This window comes from Pelophylax lessonae (assembly GCF_965119305.1).
Source record: "Pelophylax lessonae genome assembly, chromosome: 2".
Taxonomy (NCBI): domain Eukaryota; kingdom Metazoa; phylum Chordata; class Amphibia; order Anura; family Ranidae; genus Pelophylax; species Pelophylax lessonae.
The window spans coordinates 701,158,410-701,175,651 of NC_138769.1; the positions used below are offsets into that span (position 1 = coordinate 701,158,410).

At 43.5% G+C, this 17,242-nt stretch overlaps 1 protein-coding gene across 1 annotated transcript in view; it reads left to right on the forward strand.

Annotated features, from left to right (window-relative positions):
* The window catches only part of LOC309547471 (kelch-like protein 35), a 31,447-nt gene extending 14,490 nt beyond the window's left edge, over positions 1–16,957 (forward strand). Inside the window, exons 4-7 of the mRNA XM_082247334.1 lie at positions 885–1,003; positions 6,712–6,900; positions 12,787–12,975; positions 16,493–16,957. Of these exons, the coding sequence (XP_082103460.1) occupies positions 885–1,003; positions 6,712–6,900; positions 12,787–12,975; positions 16,493–16,681 (686 nt within the window). The 3' untranslated portion in view covers positions 16,682–16,957. The remainder of the gene's footprint in view (positions 1–884; positions 1,004–6,711; positions 6,901–12,786; positions 12,976–16,492) is intronic.
* The last annotated feature ends 285 nt before the right edge of the window (positions 16,958–17,242 follow it).

The following is a 17,242-nucleotide window of genomic DNA, read 5'->3' on the forward strand; positions in this document are numbered from 1 at the left end:
TATTAGCGCCACCACTGTTGTAGAAAAACTCTGACATTTGTTTTGTGAACAGTTATGACACAATGTAAACCATCTGAATTCCGGTCAAGTGCCCAAATTGATTCAAGAATTGGGGAGAGAGAAACTCAAAGGAATTTCCATGACTTTGAATTCTCCAGAATTGCTTTAGGAAGATTTTGGTTTCTTCAAAGTGCACCCTATATCATTAGCAATACACATGTTTTGTCTTACCTAATGTATATACTGTATACTAAAACAATAATTTAACATCAAAAAAAGGTTATATCTGGGCAAAAAAAAAAAAAAAAAAAAAAAAACATATTTAGATCATTTCTATAATACTTACTGCAAACTTCATGCAGATGCTGCCCTGGCTGGTTTTTGGATTCCAAGGACCCCAGTGTTGTCACTGCATGAAGTTTGCATGTTCTCTTTATGCTATTGTGGGTTTCTTTTGGGTACTCTGGTCTCTTCCCACACTCCAAAGACATTTTGGTAGGATAATTGGCTCGAGAATGTCTAAGAACAGTATGTGAGATAGGGACCTTAGATTGAAGGCTCCTCGAGGGCGGGGACTGGTATGAATGTACAGAGCACTGTAGAAATTGTCGGAGCTTTATAAATACCTGCAACAATAATTTGTGTTTACTATTTTTGCCCCATTTTCAATTAAAATCAGCATCATCTAACTGATGTGTTAACCTCTTATTTTTTGTAAGTAGTTTATTTTATTTTTTTTTTTTTAATGGGATAAACATGGGGAAATGCGCACGTATTGCAGAGGTATAGGAAATATTTTTTTTTAAAAATGTGTCTGGACTACTACAGACAAAAAAATGAGCAATTGGTTTTAATGCCTGTTGTTTTTTTATGTTAAATTTCAGGTGGTCATATAGACAGCCGGCATGTTTGGATGCTCAATGTCCACATCAACAGTTGGGTTAAAGTCGCCTCGCTGAACATAGGGAGATGGAGACACGGAATGGCAACACTGAAGGGACAGGTGAGTAACTACAAACGATGGACCGATAAATTTTCATTGTTCCCTCTGGCTCTTCATGATCCTATATGGAATATCTGCAGATTTTAGTGTGGACCAGTACTGGTCTCTAACAGAACTCGTTCTGATTCCTCCAATAAAAAAATAATAATTCAGAAGGAAAAGTCACAGTTTGGATGTATATGTGCAAACATACACCAGAGCCGGGACAAGCCCATCCAGCGCCTTGGGCAAAGATGGCAAACTGCTCCCTAGGGATAGACTGATATGGTTTTTTCAGGGCCGATACCGATATATTGGTCACAACGTATCGGTATCGGCCGATATGGGCCGATATTTTGTACATCCTATGTCAGGGTCCGAGACTAGTCTTCTCCTCCAACCATTAGGTGGTGATGTTCATGTAAGGGTAAAATGATGTCACATAGCATAATTCAGTAGAAATGTTATTTTTTTTTTAAATGTCTGTTTATTAAGTTTAGAAATGTTATTGAATATGCCACTCACATATGTACAAAACATATATGCAATTCCACATTAGCAGATCTGCTGGCAGTTCGGTATCTCTCACCCACTTGCCGTAAGTGATACCCGGGTGATACTGCTCCGTTCGGCATCCACTCAATATTGCTCCGTCTCTCACCCGCTCCATCTCCCACCCACCCGATACCGATCCGTCTCTCACCCACTTGCCGTAAGTGACACCTGGGTGATACCGCTCCGTCCGACATACGATCTCGGAGGTCACGTGGTCACCTGGGTATCCCTTACAGCAAGTGGGTGAGAGATGCAGATCTGCTAATGTGGAATTGCTTATATCTTTTGTACATATGTGAGTGGCATATTCAATAACATTTTTAAATGGAATTATACTATGTGACATCATTTTACCCTAAGCAATATTTGGAATATCGGTAATATCGGCCAGTTCCGGGGCCGATACAGATATATCGGCAAAAGTCAATATCGGCCCTCCGATAATTGACTTTGCCGATAATCGGTCGATCCCTACTGCCCCTCCATGTGAATTCACAGTTCACATCTCGGTGTCAGTGTGACACCCGCTGGGAGTGAAGGCAGCTTCTCTGTCTTCCCGTCTCCAGTCATGTGATATGTCACATGATAAGGCAGTCTGCCCTCACTCCACATTGCACTGCGCTAAGACTGAGGTGTGTTCTCAGCGGGAGTCTTCTTTCTTCTGCCCACAGTAGGTATATGTGGGGGCAATATGTTGCCTCCTCGCCCCCTGTTTTAAACCCCATCGTTCTGCACTGCGAATGTGCGCATTGCACACATTTCCAGGGAGGTTGCAGTGTGGCCCCATTCATTTGAACAGGTTGCCTTCAGCAGATGGTAGTGCATGCTGAAAGTATTAGGCTCCATGTACACGGGACGCTGGAAATGGCCGTTTAGGAGCAGTTGGGCGTTTTTTTCAGAAGCCCCTGAACCCATCTACATTTTGTCTTATCTGTCCATGTACACCAGGTCGTTTACAGTCATTTGCAGGCAGTTGCATTCAGGGACTGTTTTTAGAACGCAATTATTTGCGTTCGAACGTGTGTTTCCCGGCGTTTCAAACGCACAAACGCGTCCGAACGCGTCTGAACGCAATGACCAGCGTTTAGTGTTCGCGTTTTTCCATTTTAAAGGGGAATAATTTTTTTGACCTCTAGGAACGCTTCTAAACGCAAACGCTCGCAAACGCTGCTAAACGCCCACAAACGTGACTGAACGGACGTTTCAAACGTCCTAAAAATTCCAGCATTCAAAGGGACTTTTAACAACGTCACGTGTACATGGAGCCTAATTCCTGCCACAGCTACAAATCAGAATATTGCAGCAGTGGCATCTGTACACCTCCAGCTGCTGCCTCTGCAGCTTAAATGGCGGGAGTGATAGGGAGCTGTAAAATGAGGCTCAGCAGCATGTTTTATTGCTCACCAACCGCAAGTGTAAATGAGCCCAGGGCTAGGTTCCCGTTGTTGCAGGTGGTTGCATGTGTGGGACAGCGTGTAAATGGCACCAATTCCCGCACCCACAACCACCTGCAGGCAAAATTCCCTGCTCTTTTACAGATATGCAAGGGTGACATTTATTCTTATTGGCACTCCCATGCATCTGAAAATGCAGCGCATTTTTTGGCGCGGGAAATCGCATGGTGGCTGCATTGTCATAAAGGTGCAGGAACCTTTTTCCTGTGTTTCCTGCATCTACAGCAGCCCATTCGTGTGAACCTGACATAACCGTCAGCTAAAAGGAAAATACAATACAGCAAGGTGCCTCCAACATATTTCACTTATTAGCACAAAGTCACTTTAAAAAATATTTCTACTGAGTACTCCCCTATTTAACAATCATATCCACAGTGCTAAGCTGAAAGAGCAGAACATAACTGCATTGTACCTGTAATTCATCTGAGTTCTTGACAGGGGCGTAACTACAGGGGTTGCAGGGGTTGCAATTGCAACCAGGCCCCATGCTCCAGGGGGCCCGTACGGCTCCCCTGTACACCTGGATAGGAGGGTCGGCGGAGGTGGTATGTAGAGAAATCACTGTCCTCCTTTTTCCTTCTGTAGCTGCAGGAGGAAAATGGAGGAGATTGGTTTCTCTGTATGCTGCCCCCGCCACTCCTCCTATCCAGTTCATTTGTGTTCTGCTGTCTCTGGCCCCCCCCCCCCCCACTATGCTCCCTCCCCTCTCCTGCCGGCTGCTGCAGGGGATGTGTCACAATAGAGAACCAGGAAGGGGTTGGTAAATATGTAATTTACCAGCTCATTCCTTTTCTGAATGGACAGAGTCATAGTCAGTGACAATGTAAAGAAATAAAATAAAATGATAAAAAATAATACAATTAAAATACCAAAAAATAAAAACTACTGACACCAGTGGGTGAACTTCCAGGATCGCAAAGGTCACACTTGCAACCAGGCCCTGGCATTCCACCACCGTGGGGAGGCCCCAAGATGGCAGGAAGGGGGCCAACTGCAGAACTTGTGAAAGAGTCCTGCTGCGGGACCTTAATAAAGGGCCCTGCAACGAGAGTAAAGGGCCCCAGGATCAGTGGGAAGAGCCCCAGACTTGGAGGGAAGGGCCCCGGCCAGGGGTCCGGGGGGCCCTGAAGGTCCTAGTTACGGCTCTGGTTCTTGGGTGTAGTCTCAGCAGCTTCTGTCTGCTTCTGTCCCTGCTCATCAGCCCATCCACCACCTGCATTGCTTTAGTATCGTTAGCTCTGCCGGGGATGTAGTCCCAACATTTTCTGCATCTTCTGCTGACTTTTATCTCGCCCACTGGCCCGCCCACCACCTGTAGCACTTCCCTAGACCATGTTCTACAGGTCTGATAGGAGGTGGACGGGGAAAGAAGATGCAGAAAATGCCAGGACTCAACCTGGACAGAGCTAAGAATTCTAAAGCAATGCAAGTGGTGGCCGGGCTGATGGGCGGGGACAGAAGCAGACAGAAATGCAGAGACTAAACCCGACTAGATCTAAGCATACAAAAGCCTGACAGGGGGTGCGTGGGCTGGTGGGCAGGGACAGAATCCTGACAGCTTTGATCCTGTCAGTAAGATGCAGGAGAAGCTGAACGCCCACTGCGCCACCCCTTAACACTGCGCCCAGGGCAGGTGCCCCGCCGCCTCCCCCTTATTGTGTGTAAATTTACACATGGAGCTTAACGCATTATCATTTCCATTTTGCAAGAGTACCTTAAGGCAGACTTAGCATTAAAATGCAAGGTCTGCTTATGTTGTACGGTACCCTGGACCTACAGTAACACTTCAAATATCTGATAGCCTATGCTGTCCAACATTAACCCACTGTGATCATAGCCTATACAGTGTCTCACTGACTGGAATTACCATCAAATATTGGGATTTATTATCTACTATGTAAAGAACTTGGCCTCCCTGCACTCTGAATAGGGAGTGATTGGGCCACGGATTAACAAGATCTTGCATCTTACCCCAGTGGTTCACTTACACCGTTATCCTGGTCATCTTTCACTAGTGGAACCATGCTCCTTATGACCAGCCATTGAATTGACACTACCAAGACATTTGTTTCCAGTTAACAGATTCAGACATAGCTGGAAATCACCCTGCACATGGGTTGAGCTTGTGTTAAATTAAGCCAAGGTCTGAACATTACGGGAGCTATCCTTGGATATTCCAAACATCTTTAGCTCTGACCATGAACATCCCATAGTGCAGGGGTCTTCAAACTATGGCCCTCCAGTTGTTCAGGAACTACAGTTCCCATCATGCCTAGTCATGTCTGTGAATGTCAGAGTTTTATAATGTCTCATGGGATGCATAGTTTTGCAACAGCCGGAGGGCCGTAGTTTGAGGATCTCTGACATAGTGCATCTGAGAGATGATTTGAGTGGAATGCGAGAGTGTGTGTATGGGGCCCGTTTCATGTGCTTGTCTAGACAACGTTATCTTTGTGTTTTCCACTGGGTGTCTGGGTGGTATTTTTTTACATTCATTTTTTGTCATTTACACTTTTTTCCAGTACTCAAATAAAATTGTTGCTTATTTTACACCGTTGATGGTCCTCTGTTACAACTTTTCCTCCGGAGTACCCCCCACTGGGGGATCTCATGAACTATAAATTTATGTATGTTGTAGCCCCCACCCACCAAACGAAAAATGCTTTTTAAAAAAAAAAAGAGTGGAGAAAAAGAAACAAAACAGAAACACTCACCCTACATCTGGCTCACCATTGGGCCCTCCCCCTGTTACATCATTGGTGGCAACTCAGTAGCCAAACAGGAGTGATGTGGAACCCTGAAGCAGAGTAGATGGGGGGCAATAGAGGGAAGGTATTGGGGGGGGGGGGTGCAGAGCAGCATTAGTGTGTGGGGACTTGCCAGAGCTGAAGGAGGTCCCACTAGTTGGTAAGACCCCATTCACATGAATGGCAGAGAGACAGTGAGAATGGGTGGTTGACCTGCATTTTTGCAACCCCACAATCACCCACCAGTAATGTGACATTATATAGTTACATAGTTACATAGTTACATAGTAGGTGAGGTTGAATAAAGACAATAGTCCATCCAGTTCAACCTGTGTAGGGGTGTGTGGCCGTAATCATCTCGCATACCCCTGAATGTTCTGATCCTTGAGATGTACGTCTAAGAGTCTTTTGAAAGCCACCATACTTCCCGCAGAAACCACCTCTTGTGGTAGAGAATTCCACAATATTGTAGCCCTAACAGTAAAGAACCCCCACGCTGCCTGAGGTTAAAACGCTTCTCCTCTAATCGCATTGTATGCCCCCGAGTCCTCATGCAATCCTTTCGACTGAACAGCTTTTTTTCTAAGCTGAGATCCCCATTGAGATATTTAAAAATTGCTATCATGTCCCCCCTCAGGCGTCTCTTCTCCAGGGAGAATAAATCAAGCGATTGCAGACGCTCTTCATAATTAAGGTCCTCCAATCCCCCAATTAGTTTAGTTGTCCTTCTCTGGACTCTCTCCAGCTCCAACACATTCCTCCTGAGGACTGGCGACCAGAACTGGACAGAATATTCCAAATGCGGTCGCACCAGAGTTTTATAAAGTGGAAGGATTATGGGGAGAAGTTAACAACTAGTTTAGTTAGTTAATCCCTGTGACTCTATAAACAATACAATTATATAACTAATTTTACATTTATAACAATTTTAAAGTCCCCAAATAATATGAAGTGCCCCTCTTCTTCTCCATAGATCTATGCAGTTGGTGGCTTTGATGGTCAGAGAAGGTTGTCCACAATGGAACGGTACAGCTCCTTCACCAATGCCTGGATTCCTGCCGCTTCTATGTTGGAAGCTGTGAGCTCTGCAGGGGTGGTCACTTGTATGAACAAGCTCTATGTCATTGGTGGAGCAGTAAGTGATCATCAGAGCACAGACAAGGTAATCTACAGTTCTGATATTCAAATAAATTGTGTCACGATCACGAAGTCAGTTATGTTTGAATGTTTATTGCAGGGGTTCTCAATTTAGGGTTCCATGGAGCCCAAAGGTTCCTCCAGGGGTTGCTATGGGTTATTTGTGCAATGAGCAATTTCTACCTCTCAGATAAGTTTCCACTGACACCGTGGATCTTTTTAGCTATCTGAAATTCTTCCGAATGACTACTATGGTTTTGTATACTTTTTTTTTATTTTTTTTTTATTATTTAATATGGTGAGGACTAAAAAAAGTAAAGACATATACTTTCTTTTTTTTCAGTCAGTCAATATTTTTTCTGAATGTTTAGCATTTTTATTTTCAGTTAGCAAACTGAGCTCCTTCCATATCTTTCATGCTACTGTAAACCAAGATACAGTGGATATAAAAAAGTTTACACACCCCTGTTAAAATGTCAGGTTTCTATGATGTAAAAAAATGAGACAAAGATAAATCATTTCAGAACTTTTTTCACCTTCAATGTGACCTAAACTGTACAACTCAGTTAACCACTTTAGGACCGGAGGATTTTCCTGCTTTACGTCCTGCTGTACTTTTTGCAACTTGGCACTGTGCGAATTTAACTGACAATTGCGCGGTCATGCAACGCCGTACCCAAACGAAATTTGCGTCCTTATTTTCCCACAAACAGAGCTTTCTTTTGGTGTTATTTGATCACCTCTGCGCTTTTTATTTTTTGCGATATTATTAAAAAAAGAGCGACAATTTTGAAAAAATAACAATATTTTTCTACTTTGACAGTTAAAAAATATCCAATATATTCAATTTTTGTCATATATTTAGGCCAAAATGTATTTAGCTACATGTCTTTGACAAAAAAATTCTCAATGAGCGTATTTTTAACCGCTTTAAGACCGGAAGATTTTACCCCATTCCTGACCAGGCCATATTTTGCGATTCAGCACTGCGCTACTTTAACGGACAATTGCGCGGTCGTGCGATGCTGTACCCAAATTAAATTTATGTATTTTTTTCCCCACAAATAGAGCTTTCTTTTGGTGGTATTTGATCACCTGTGCGATTTTTACTTTTTGCACTATAAACAAAAAAATAGCGACAATTTTGAAAAAATAACAATATTTTTCACATTTTTTTATATGAAATTCCCCCCCCCCCCAAAAAATGTAAAAATCAAAAATTTTTTAACATTTTAGGCCAATTTGTTTTCTGCTACATATGTTTGGTAAAAAAATCGCAATAAGCGTATTTTGATTGGTTTGCGCAAAAGTTATCGCAGCTACTAACTACGGGAAATTTATGTCATTTTTATTGTTATTTTTTTAACGAGTAATGGCGGCGATCTGCGATTTTTTTTTTTTTTGCGGGACTGTGACATTGCGGCGGACAGATCGGACCCTTGACTGACATTTTTGACACTTTTTGGGGGGACCAGTGACATTACTACAGTAATCAGTGCTATAAATATGCACTGTTACTGTAATAATGACACTGGCAGGGAAGGGGTTAACTTTATTGGTGATCAAGGGGTTAAATGTATGCCTGGTGCTTACTGACGTGTGTGGGGGGAGGGGACTATGTGACACAGGCACAGATCGCAGGTTCAGATATGCTGAATCCTGCAATCTGACCCTGTCTGTCACTTAGGAGATCCGCCCGCTTTGTTTACACAGGCGGGCGGATTTCCTCACTCGATCCCCAACGATCGGGGAAGAGCGGCGGTGATCACCGCCTCTCCTCCCCTGGCCCGACTCCCGCTGTGTCTGATTACAGCGGGAGCGAGGCTCCGGTGGCACGCACACGCCGCCCACAAGGGGAGGAGTCCAGCGACGTAGGTCTACGTTGCTGGACGGAATCGAGCCACTTTGCCGGAGCACGCTCAATGTGAGCGGTTGGCAAGTGGTTAAACAACAAACTGAACTCTTTTAGGGGGGGGGGGGGGGAAGGAAGTAAAAATAAAAAACGAATATAATATGGTTGCATAAGTGTGCACACCCTTACACTCATACTTTGTTGAATCACCTTTTGATTTTGTTAAAGCACTCAGTCTTTTTGGTGTGTAAACTTTTTATATCCTCTGTATATTAGTTTGCTTGCTAAATAAGTGAGAAATGATTGTCTAAAAGGTGGTAGGAAGTAGTAATGACAATCAATCTCCCAACCATTCATTAGATCTCAGTAATGGCTAAGTGATAAATGAGTAAGAAAATTAATAAAAATAAAATTAACATAAAGGACTGCTGCGTCAAATCACCTATCCGGGTAGGATGTGTATTCCCATTTGTGCTGTCCACAAACAATTAATGCAATAATGGTCAGTTAATTTCATATAAAATATAATAAATAAAAGAATGCATTACTCACTAGACCTCAGGAAGATTTACCCCCCCCCCCCCGCCCCCTTCATGACCAGTCTATTTTTTGCAATACAGCACTGCCTTATTTTAACTGACAATTGCACGGTCGTGCGACGCTGCACTCAAATAAAATGTATGTCTCTTTTTTCCTACAAATAGAGCTTTCTTTTGGTGGTATTTAATCATTTCTGCGGTTTTATTTTTTGCTCTATAAAGAAAAAAAAATAGACCGACAATTTTGAAAAATATTTTTTTTTTTTTTACTTTTTTTTATTGCTATAAAAGTTCCCATAAATTTTTTTTTAATCACACTTTTTCATCAATTTAGACCAATATGTATTCTGCTACATATTTTTGCAAAAATCCCAATGAGCGTATATTGATTGGTCATAGCGTCTACAAACTATGGGATATTTGTATTGATTTTTAACTAGTAATGGTGGTGATCAGTGGGACTGCTGGGAAGGGGTTAACAGCGGGGACGATCAAAGGTTTAACTTTGTGCCTAACAATGTGTTTTCTCACAGTGGGGGAGGGGCTTTTACTATGGGAAGGCATTGATCCATGTTCCTGCTTTGCAGAAATACCGGATCATTGCCTGCCCTACTGACAAAATGGCAATCTGCCTTGTTTATGCCGTCCTGGCTCTTTGCCTAACGATCCACAGGTACTGGCAGGCATCGAGTCCATGGTACCCGCAGATCAGCTCTCGCTGTGTCTAATAATAGCGAGGGAAGGTCGCTGGTGGCGCCCATGTGTGCCCCTGACTAGGTACGTGATCCTGCGCAGTATATGGCCCGCAAGCGGTTAACTCATATAATCAACTCAGATCATGTAAAAAAAAATGTCACAAAAAAAAAGTCACTAACACATTATATAAAGTGCAAAAGTCCATATATAATGTGCAAAAAATTTAAAATTAAAAAATTACCCACTTAAGCCCCGGAAGATTTTACCCCCTTCCTGACCAGGGTTTTTTTTGCGATTTTTTTTACTGCGTGACTTTAACGGACAATTGCGCGGTTGTGCGACGCTGTACCTAAACTAATTTGACGTCCTTTTTTTCCCACACACAGAGCTTTCTTTTGGTGGTATTTGATCACCTGTGCGATTTTTACTTTTTGCGCTATAAACAAAAAAAGAGCGTAAATTTTGCAAAAACAGCAATATTTTTCAAATTTTTTTATATGAAATTCCCCCCCAAAAAAATTTAAAAATCAAAATTTTTTAACATTTTTGGCCAATTTGTTTTCTGCTACATATGTTTGGTAAAAAAAATCGCAAAAAGCGTATTGATTGGTTTGCGCAAAAGTTATCGCGTTTACTAACTGAGGGAAAGATTTCTGTCATTTTTGGTGTGTTTTTTTAACGCGTAATGGCAGCGATCTGCAATTTTTTTTGCGGTACAGCGACATTGCGGCGGACAGATCGGACCCTTGACTGACATTTTTGACACTTTTGGGGTTACCAGTGACATTACTGCAGTAATCAGTTCTATACAGTACATATGCACTGTTACTGCAAAATGACACTGGTAGTGAAGTGGTTAACTTTATTTGAGAGGTAGGGGTGGTGTGTGTCCCTAGGGGCGTGATTCTTACTGTGATTGGCTGTGGCTTGAAGTGTAGGAACAATGATCAATGGTCCTACATAGTAGAACCGTATGATCACTGTTTCTACACAGGGGAGAATGACCTGGGGAAATGCCTTTCTCCCTCTGCACCGACGATCGGCGAGTGACCGGCGGACATCGGGTCCGCCGGTCACACACACGGACTTGCTGGGGAACGAGCCGGGGCGGGAGCGTGCCTCCGCGGGCTCGCGCATACCCGCTATTGGCTCCCCAGCAAGTGACAGGCTAGTGACGTAGATATACGTCACTTTGCCTGGCCGGGGCTGACTGCCGACGTATATCGTCGTGCGGCGGTCGGCAACCGGTTAAAAAATTTAAAATGATTAAAGTGCAAACAATAGTGCTCAGTTCACAATCCTCCACGATCTTCTTTCTTAATGTCGGAAATATTACTGTACACCTCCACGAAAAAAAATTCCCGAAGCCCCTTCACCACAATTAGGTAACAGAGCTCCTTACCAGATTTTCTGATCTCACAATGAGATCACAAAATGCCTTGCTGCCCTGCAGCCAAAAATACCATGATCCAATAATATAGAGACTCTCCGGACTCCTAGGCCAAAATAAACTCCAAGGAAGGGATTTAAATACAAAAGGAGGTCCACATAGTGTAGTACTTTACCAAACAAATTTATTAAAACAATAGAAATGCACTTAGAAAGCATGATGTACAACAGCGTGTAATTCAAACAGCCAGCATGTCCAAGCTTCCACCCGGCTTGCAGAATGACGTCTCGTGCGAGGCCCCTCTCAAAGTGTATCTGTGTCTGTCATGCTGATGGGCTGTTTCTGAGTTCAATAGCTAAAGATAAAAAGAACAAACATGGAAACATAGAGTGACAGCAAAAATATCAAGTGGTCAAATGGGCCTTCCCCCTTTTTTATTTTTTTTTTCCGTAATCTTTTTGTCTAAATATAGATTTATTGTTGAGTTAGTCCATTGGCTTCTTCCCCCTCCTTTGATACAGATCCATTTGTTTCAGTCAGATATAAGTCAGTTCAGGCCTAGAAATCTAGTATAGACAATTGAGTGACACCCAGCTCATTACTAGGAGCCTAGACAGCTTGGTCAATAATACAGTATTACAGAAGATGGGAGAAGGCACTACATTGTAATCCAGAAGTTGGTCAAAAGAGTTAAAGTATTTCTAGGCCATGGAACCCTGGGGTTTCTCCAGGGGTTACTAGGGGTCCCTTGAGCTGTGGCTGATTGATCTCCTATTTGATGGTGCCTACATAGTCTCTGAGCCAATGCCAATTGGCAGAGCCAGCTGCAGGACACAAATTATCTTTTTAGCTATCTGAAAGGGTGCGATTTTGATCACTGCTGTAAGGGAGACATTCTTCCTACTGACTGCCAATATAAGAGGCTATTTTCCCACCAAACTCCAAAAATGTGGTTTTAGCAGGGTTTCCCAAGACCTAGAATTTATTTTCAGGGTTCCTTATGGGGTAAAATGGTTGAAAAATTTGACCATTTTTAAAAAAGTTTTCAAAAGAATATGGAAGGGTTAGACCATCTGTCATGTTTTATTACTGTCTGTATCCCAATTGAGGAGATCAGTTCTTTGTATTTTTACTGGTGACCAGAAGAAATCTTCCAATGAGGGCATCCGCCTAAGAGTGGAATTCTCTTCACTTTGGGAGATTTCCTCTAACTTAATGTGTCTCTGGATCTGGAAGTGAAGGGAAATTTCCTCATTGACACACGGACAGTGAAACCCTTCCATTCTAGCAAAACAAACCCAAACACATGCAGCTATATATACACTTTAAGAGATTCTACATGTGCATGTCCTCTGTATTTCCCTCATCTTGTATTTTGTGGGAGAATTGTAATCTGGTCCTTCAGCATTATGATGGAAGTTGTATGTTTTCCAGGTTCAATGTTATGATCCCGTGGAGGATAAATGGACATATAAGTCTCCAGCCCCATTCTGCAAGGACTGTATCGGTGCAGTTGAGCTAGATGGAACGATTTACGTTGTCGGGGGGTTAATGAGCACCATCTTCAAATACCAGCCAGAGTCGGATGCGTGGGGCGAGGCAGCTGCTTTACCTGGATCACTGGTGAGAACTCAGCTTAATGTCCATAAATCACACAAATAGAAAACACAGCACAATGCAAGACAGATGGCACAACCCTGGTTCTAGAAATGTATATTGAAAGGTGCGAGAGAGGTGCCACAAAGAAGGAACAGTTTGCCCTAGATTAGCACTGTAACGGATCAACCGGCACCCCGACCGGGTACCTCCATGGACGGATGCTCCTAGTGCTTCCCGAGGACTCCAAGCACCCCACCAGACACTGTAACCACTTCAGACCCCACAAACTGCCGCAGCTTGGTTAGGGTCTCGCCGTCTCCTACCCACCCTGGACCTATGACAAGGCTCCAGGTTCCCGTGGGTGACCATCTCTTTCCCCTGAGAGTGAAGCAGAAACAAGAACAAGCTCTTACACAAGCTCTTACAAGAGCTTAGTGATTATCCAAGGGAGTATGAAGGACAAAGCAATCCCTTGTAGCATATTCCCCCAATGAGAGACAGGACTCTAGATTGAGGGTGAAGTATAACTAAACTTTATTGAACAAGGCCCTGACATTCATAATCCAATGAAAACAGAGTTTTACACTCCCATACAGTGTACACAAAGATTTACACTATGGGACAATCCCCACTCCCCCTTAGCAGCCAATCCACATACACATATACAGTACATCCCATAATAAGCTTATCTTAAGGCAGACAGAACAATTTGAGATCATTAACATTTAACAATGAGACAGGCACAATCCACATTCCCTCCCAATACACAAACAATAGGGAAGTCTGCCAATGACAGTCTTAGTGTCTCAGACAAGCACATGGAATACGCTGTGTAAGGTGGTATTAAATCTTCATATTTCTATATGAAGATATGGTTGACAAATATTACTGTCCCATCTGAAGCAATTCAAAAAGTATCTGCTCTTCACCTCCAGTGACGGTGAATGGCGTCACAAGCATCATGTATCACCATGGTGCAGACCTGCCCCATAACAACCAATAAAGATCTAGGGCCAGGACGCATAGTGTCCTGCTCACATCATGGCAAATCATGATGCCAATGCTTCCAGCATTTAGGAGAGGACAGAGCGCACCTCTATCCAGACCTGCTCCACCTCTTACCTTCTTCCATGCTGCTGGAGCAAGGTAGGGCTCTGATGGTGTGGGGGGACTCTGTGTTGGGGGACCCAAGTTGTATAAGGTGGACCCTGATGTATGAGGGGGCATCTGATGGTAATGGTGTGGCTGATGTGATGAGAGGTTTTTATTATGGGGGGACCCTGATGTTATGGGGAAACCTCTGATGTAAAGGGAGGGGCCTTTGATGTAAAATTAGTTGCATCAAGGCAGTGACATGCATGCATCATCCCAAGCTCAGGTTTTCCATTAATGGTAAGTGACCATCAATGGTTATTTTCCAGGGGTGCCTTGACATTTTGCATACTTTTAAAGGATACCTGAAAAAGGTTGAGAAACGCTGCTGTGAGAGACTGTCAGATTTCTATTTCTGCTGGGGAGATTACCACTCACCTTTTATTAAGGAAGTGATGGGAAACCCTCCAATGGATACACAGACAAAACCAAAAACACTGTTAGAAGAGGAGGAGGTATAATTTGTGAAAATGGTTTTATTTTTGTCTGCGCCTTTCTGTGCATGTGATAACTGCTCCCCCTTCCTCACTGAGACAGGAAGTGTTGGAAAACATCCATAACGGGGTCACAGACAGAAATAAAAATATGTTAGAAATTTTAGATCTTTACATTGTAGGTCTCTTTTTTGGATCTAAATTTTAGACCTTCCCCACTTTATTCACAACTAATTAAGAAATTGGTTTGAAGAACATGGTATACTGAGGATGACTCCTGAAACACTACAAGGAGCATCAGAAAAAGGCACCACCAGTCCAACTAACTGCAGACAACTGTTTTCAGCACGGTGACATGTATAAACTGAAGTTTAATCTGCTTATATACTGTATTTGCCTTCCATGGTTCCTCCAATTCAACATTCTAATGACATTAATTCATAAATCTGTTTAATAAATTCTGTTTTCATTACATACCTGTGCTTCTCTATGCATGCAGCAATACCCCCGAAGGGGCTGCAGATGACTAGGTTTCCCACTCCTACACAGCCAGGCAATAAGCGTTTTCCACTTTCATCCAGACACAAGGAATAGTCTTTGAGCTTGGTTTATATGTTTTATTAGGGGTAATAAATTGAATGGGGATTAGGAATTAATGGGATACCCAGCTTGATACACACAGAACCAGGGACAACTTCCTCCCTATGTACACGCTTCAAAACAGTCCTCTTCCTGATAGAAAAAGATGCAAAAGCCCCTCATGGACTTGGCACTCAGTCCCTTAGAAAGTAGCACAAATTGTTGTAGGCTGCAACTCCAACTCCCTTGTAGACACTGATCCTAGCTCAACTGACTGCAGGAACTACAAGCCCACCTGACTGCTTCTTCACCAGCCCACCCGGCTGCTCTGAAGATCTTCCAGGACAAGTTAAAGGAAAGATTAAGCACAATGCTGTCTTCTAGAAAGGCTTGCTGCATCTGGCAGTCTCTTCCCTTGTGTGGTCCTAAGTGTGCTGATGTACTCACCCTGTCCTCCTTTCTTCCGCTGCTTCTTTGGCAAGATTCCTTTCAAACCACACTGCTGTCAGGATCCTCCCATTCCAGCCTGAGCTCCAGTCCTCCCCCAGTCCACGGGGTCTCCTCCAAGACCACAGACAGTCTCCTCAGCACTCCATCTTCCACCCAACTACCCTGCTGGCATGACTCATCTATATTTAGGGGCTGGCTCAGCCACTATGCCAGGCCCACTGCCTAGGTATTGGCTAAGCTCCCCTAAGTATGCAGATCAACCCTCCTGGTCTCCACCATCCAGCTTCTAGAATTTTCTCCAAATCTCCAGAACCAGGGGGAGGCACCAGAGACCTGCCTGTATGAGTCATCCAACCTGACCTGCAATGGACGCATTACCCAATTAAGACTCAGAAGTTAACCATGAGCCAAAAACATACATTTTCCTACACTCACACTAGTAGCACACTAGAGGGTGCTATATGCAATGCAGGAAGATCATCGCTGGTGGGAGGGACTGGCAGGGTGCTGTATAAAGCTTCTATTAGTGCTCCTTTCAAAGAGCCCTCAGCACTGATGCAAGTGGTAGGCTGCAAATATCACAATGCCTTGATGGGTAATTATCAGTCTGGTGAAGTGGGCATTCCCAGGCAGGCTACATTTGCATGCAGGCGAAGCCCACATACAATTCTGAGCCTCCATGATTGAAAGAAGTGAAATTCAATGAATGAATGGGGCTGGGGGGGGGGGAGGGAGAAAGGGTCTAGATAATGCTGAATGTCCTCCAGCCAGGAAATGATTCAGGCTTTCTCTGACTTGCTCACAGTGTGCAGTGAAATCAGAGTAAGCCATTTCAGTACAGGAGAGGAGCCGGTACAACTGTGCAAGTACTGAGTGCTGGAGTTCAGCTGTAATAAAACTAAAATTACGTCTCTCTTGTTCTGCAGGAAAGCTGTGGGCTGACGGTCTGCGGAGGGAAGATCTATATTATGGGCGGCAGGGATGAAAACGGCGAAGGGACGGAGAAAACGTTTGTATATGATCCAAGGACAAATCAGGTTTCTGAGGGGCAACCACTGCTACGTGGCATCAGTCACCACGGATGTGTCACCGTTCTGCGGAGACAGAGTACATGAATGAACTAACCAATCACAGGAGAGGATTCAAAAAGAGAATGTGCACAAACAGAGGTCAAGAGGGACAGTTATCGCTGGAACTCTCCTGTTATCTTTGTTACATCGACCAAGAAATGGAAATTGTGAACACCGGACTGGGCACGGTGTGATCATATAGACTCAGAGTCATTATACATCAACCAATCAAGGCAAGGAACATGACAATGGAATGGGGACCATTAGGACTTGTGATGACTTTTATGTAGTACATTCTATTGCTACCTGGCTAATAGTGACCATAGATGACTCGATCCCAGGTGTATTAGCCTATTTAGGGTTATTGTAGGGGGACGGCCATTCTAAAGCAGTGTATTGCTCTGAGAAAATGTCCAGCTTGCTGAAAAATCTCAATGCCTCCTTACAGGTAAGGTATCCATGGCATGTGCTGCTTCAGACCATTGAGTGAGCCAAACCAGAAACAGCAGCAAGGACACCTCTTTTTCTCAAAGAGAGATCTTTTTTATTTTTAACAAACCTTATTAACTATTACAAAGGGGCGTATCTATAAAAATAATTTGTTAT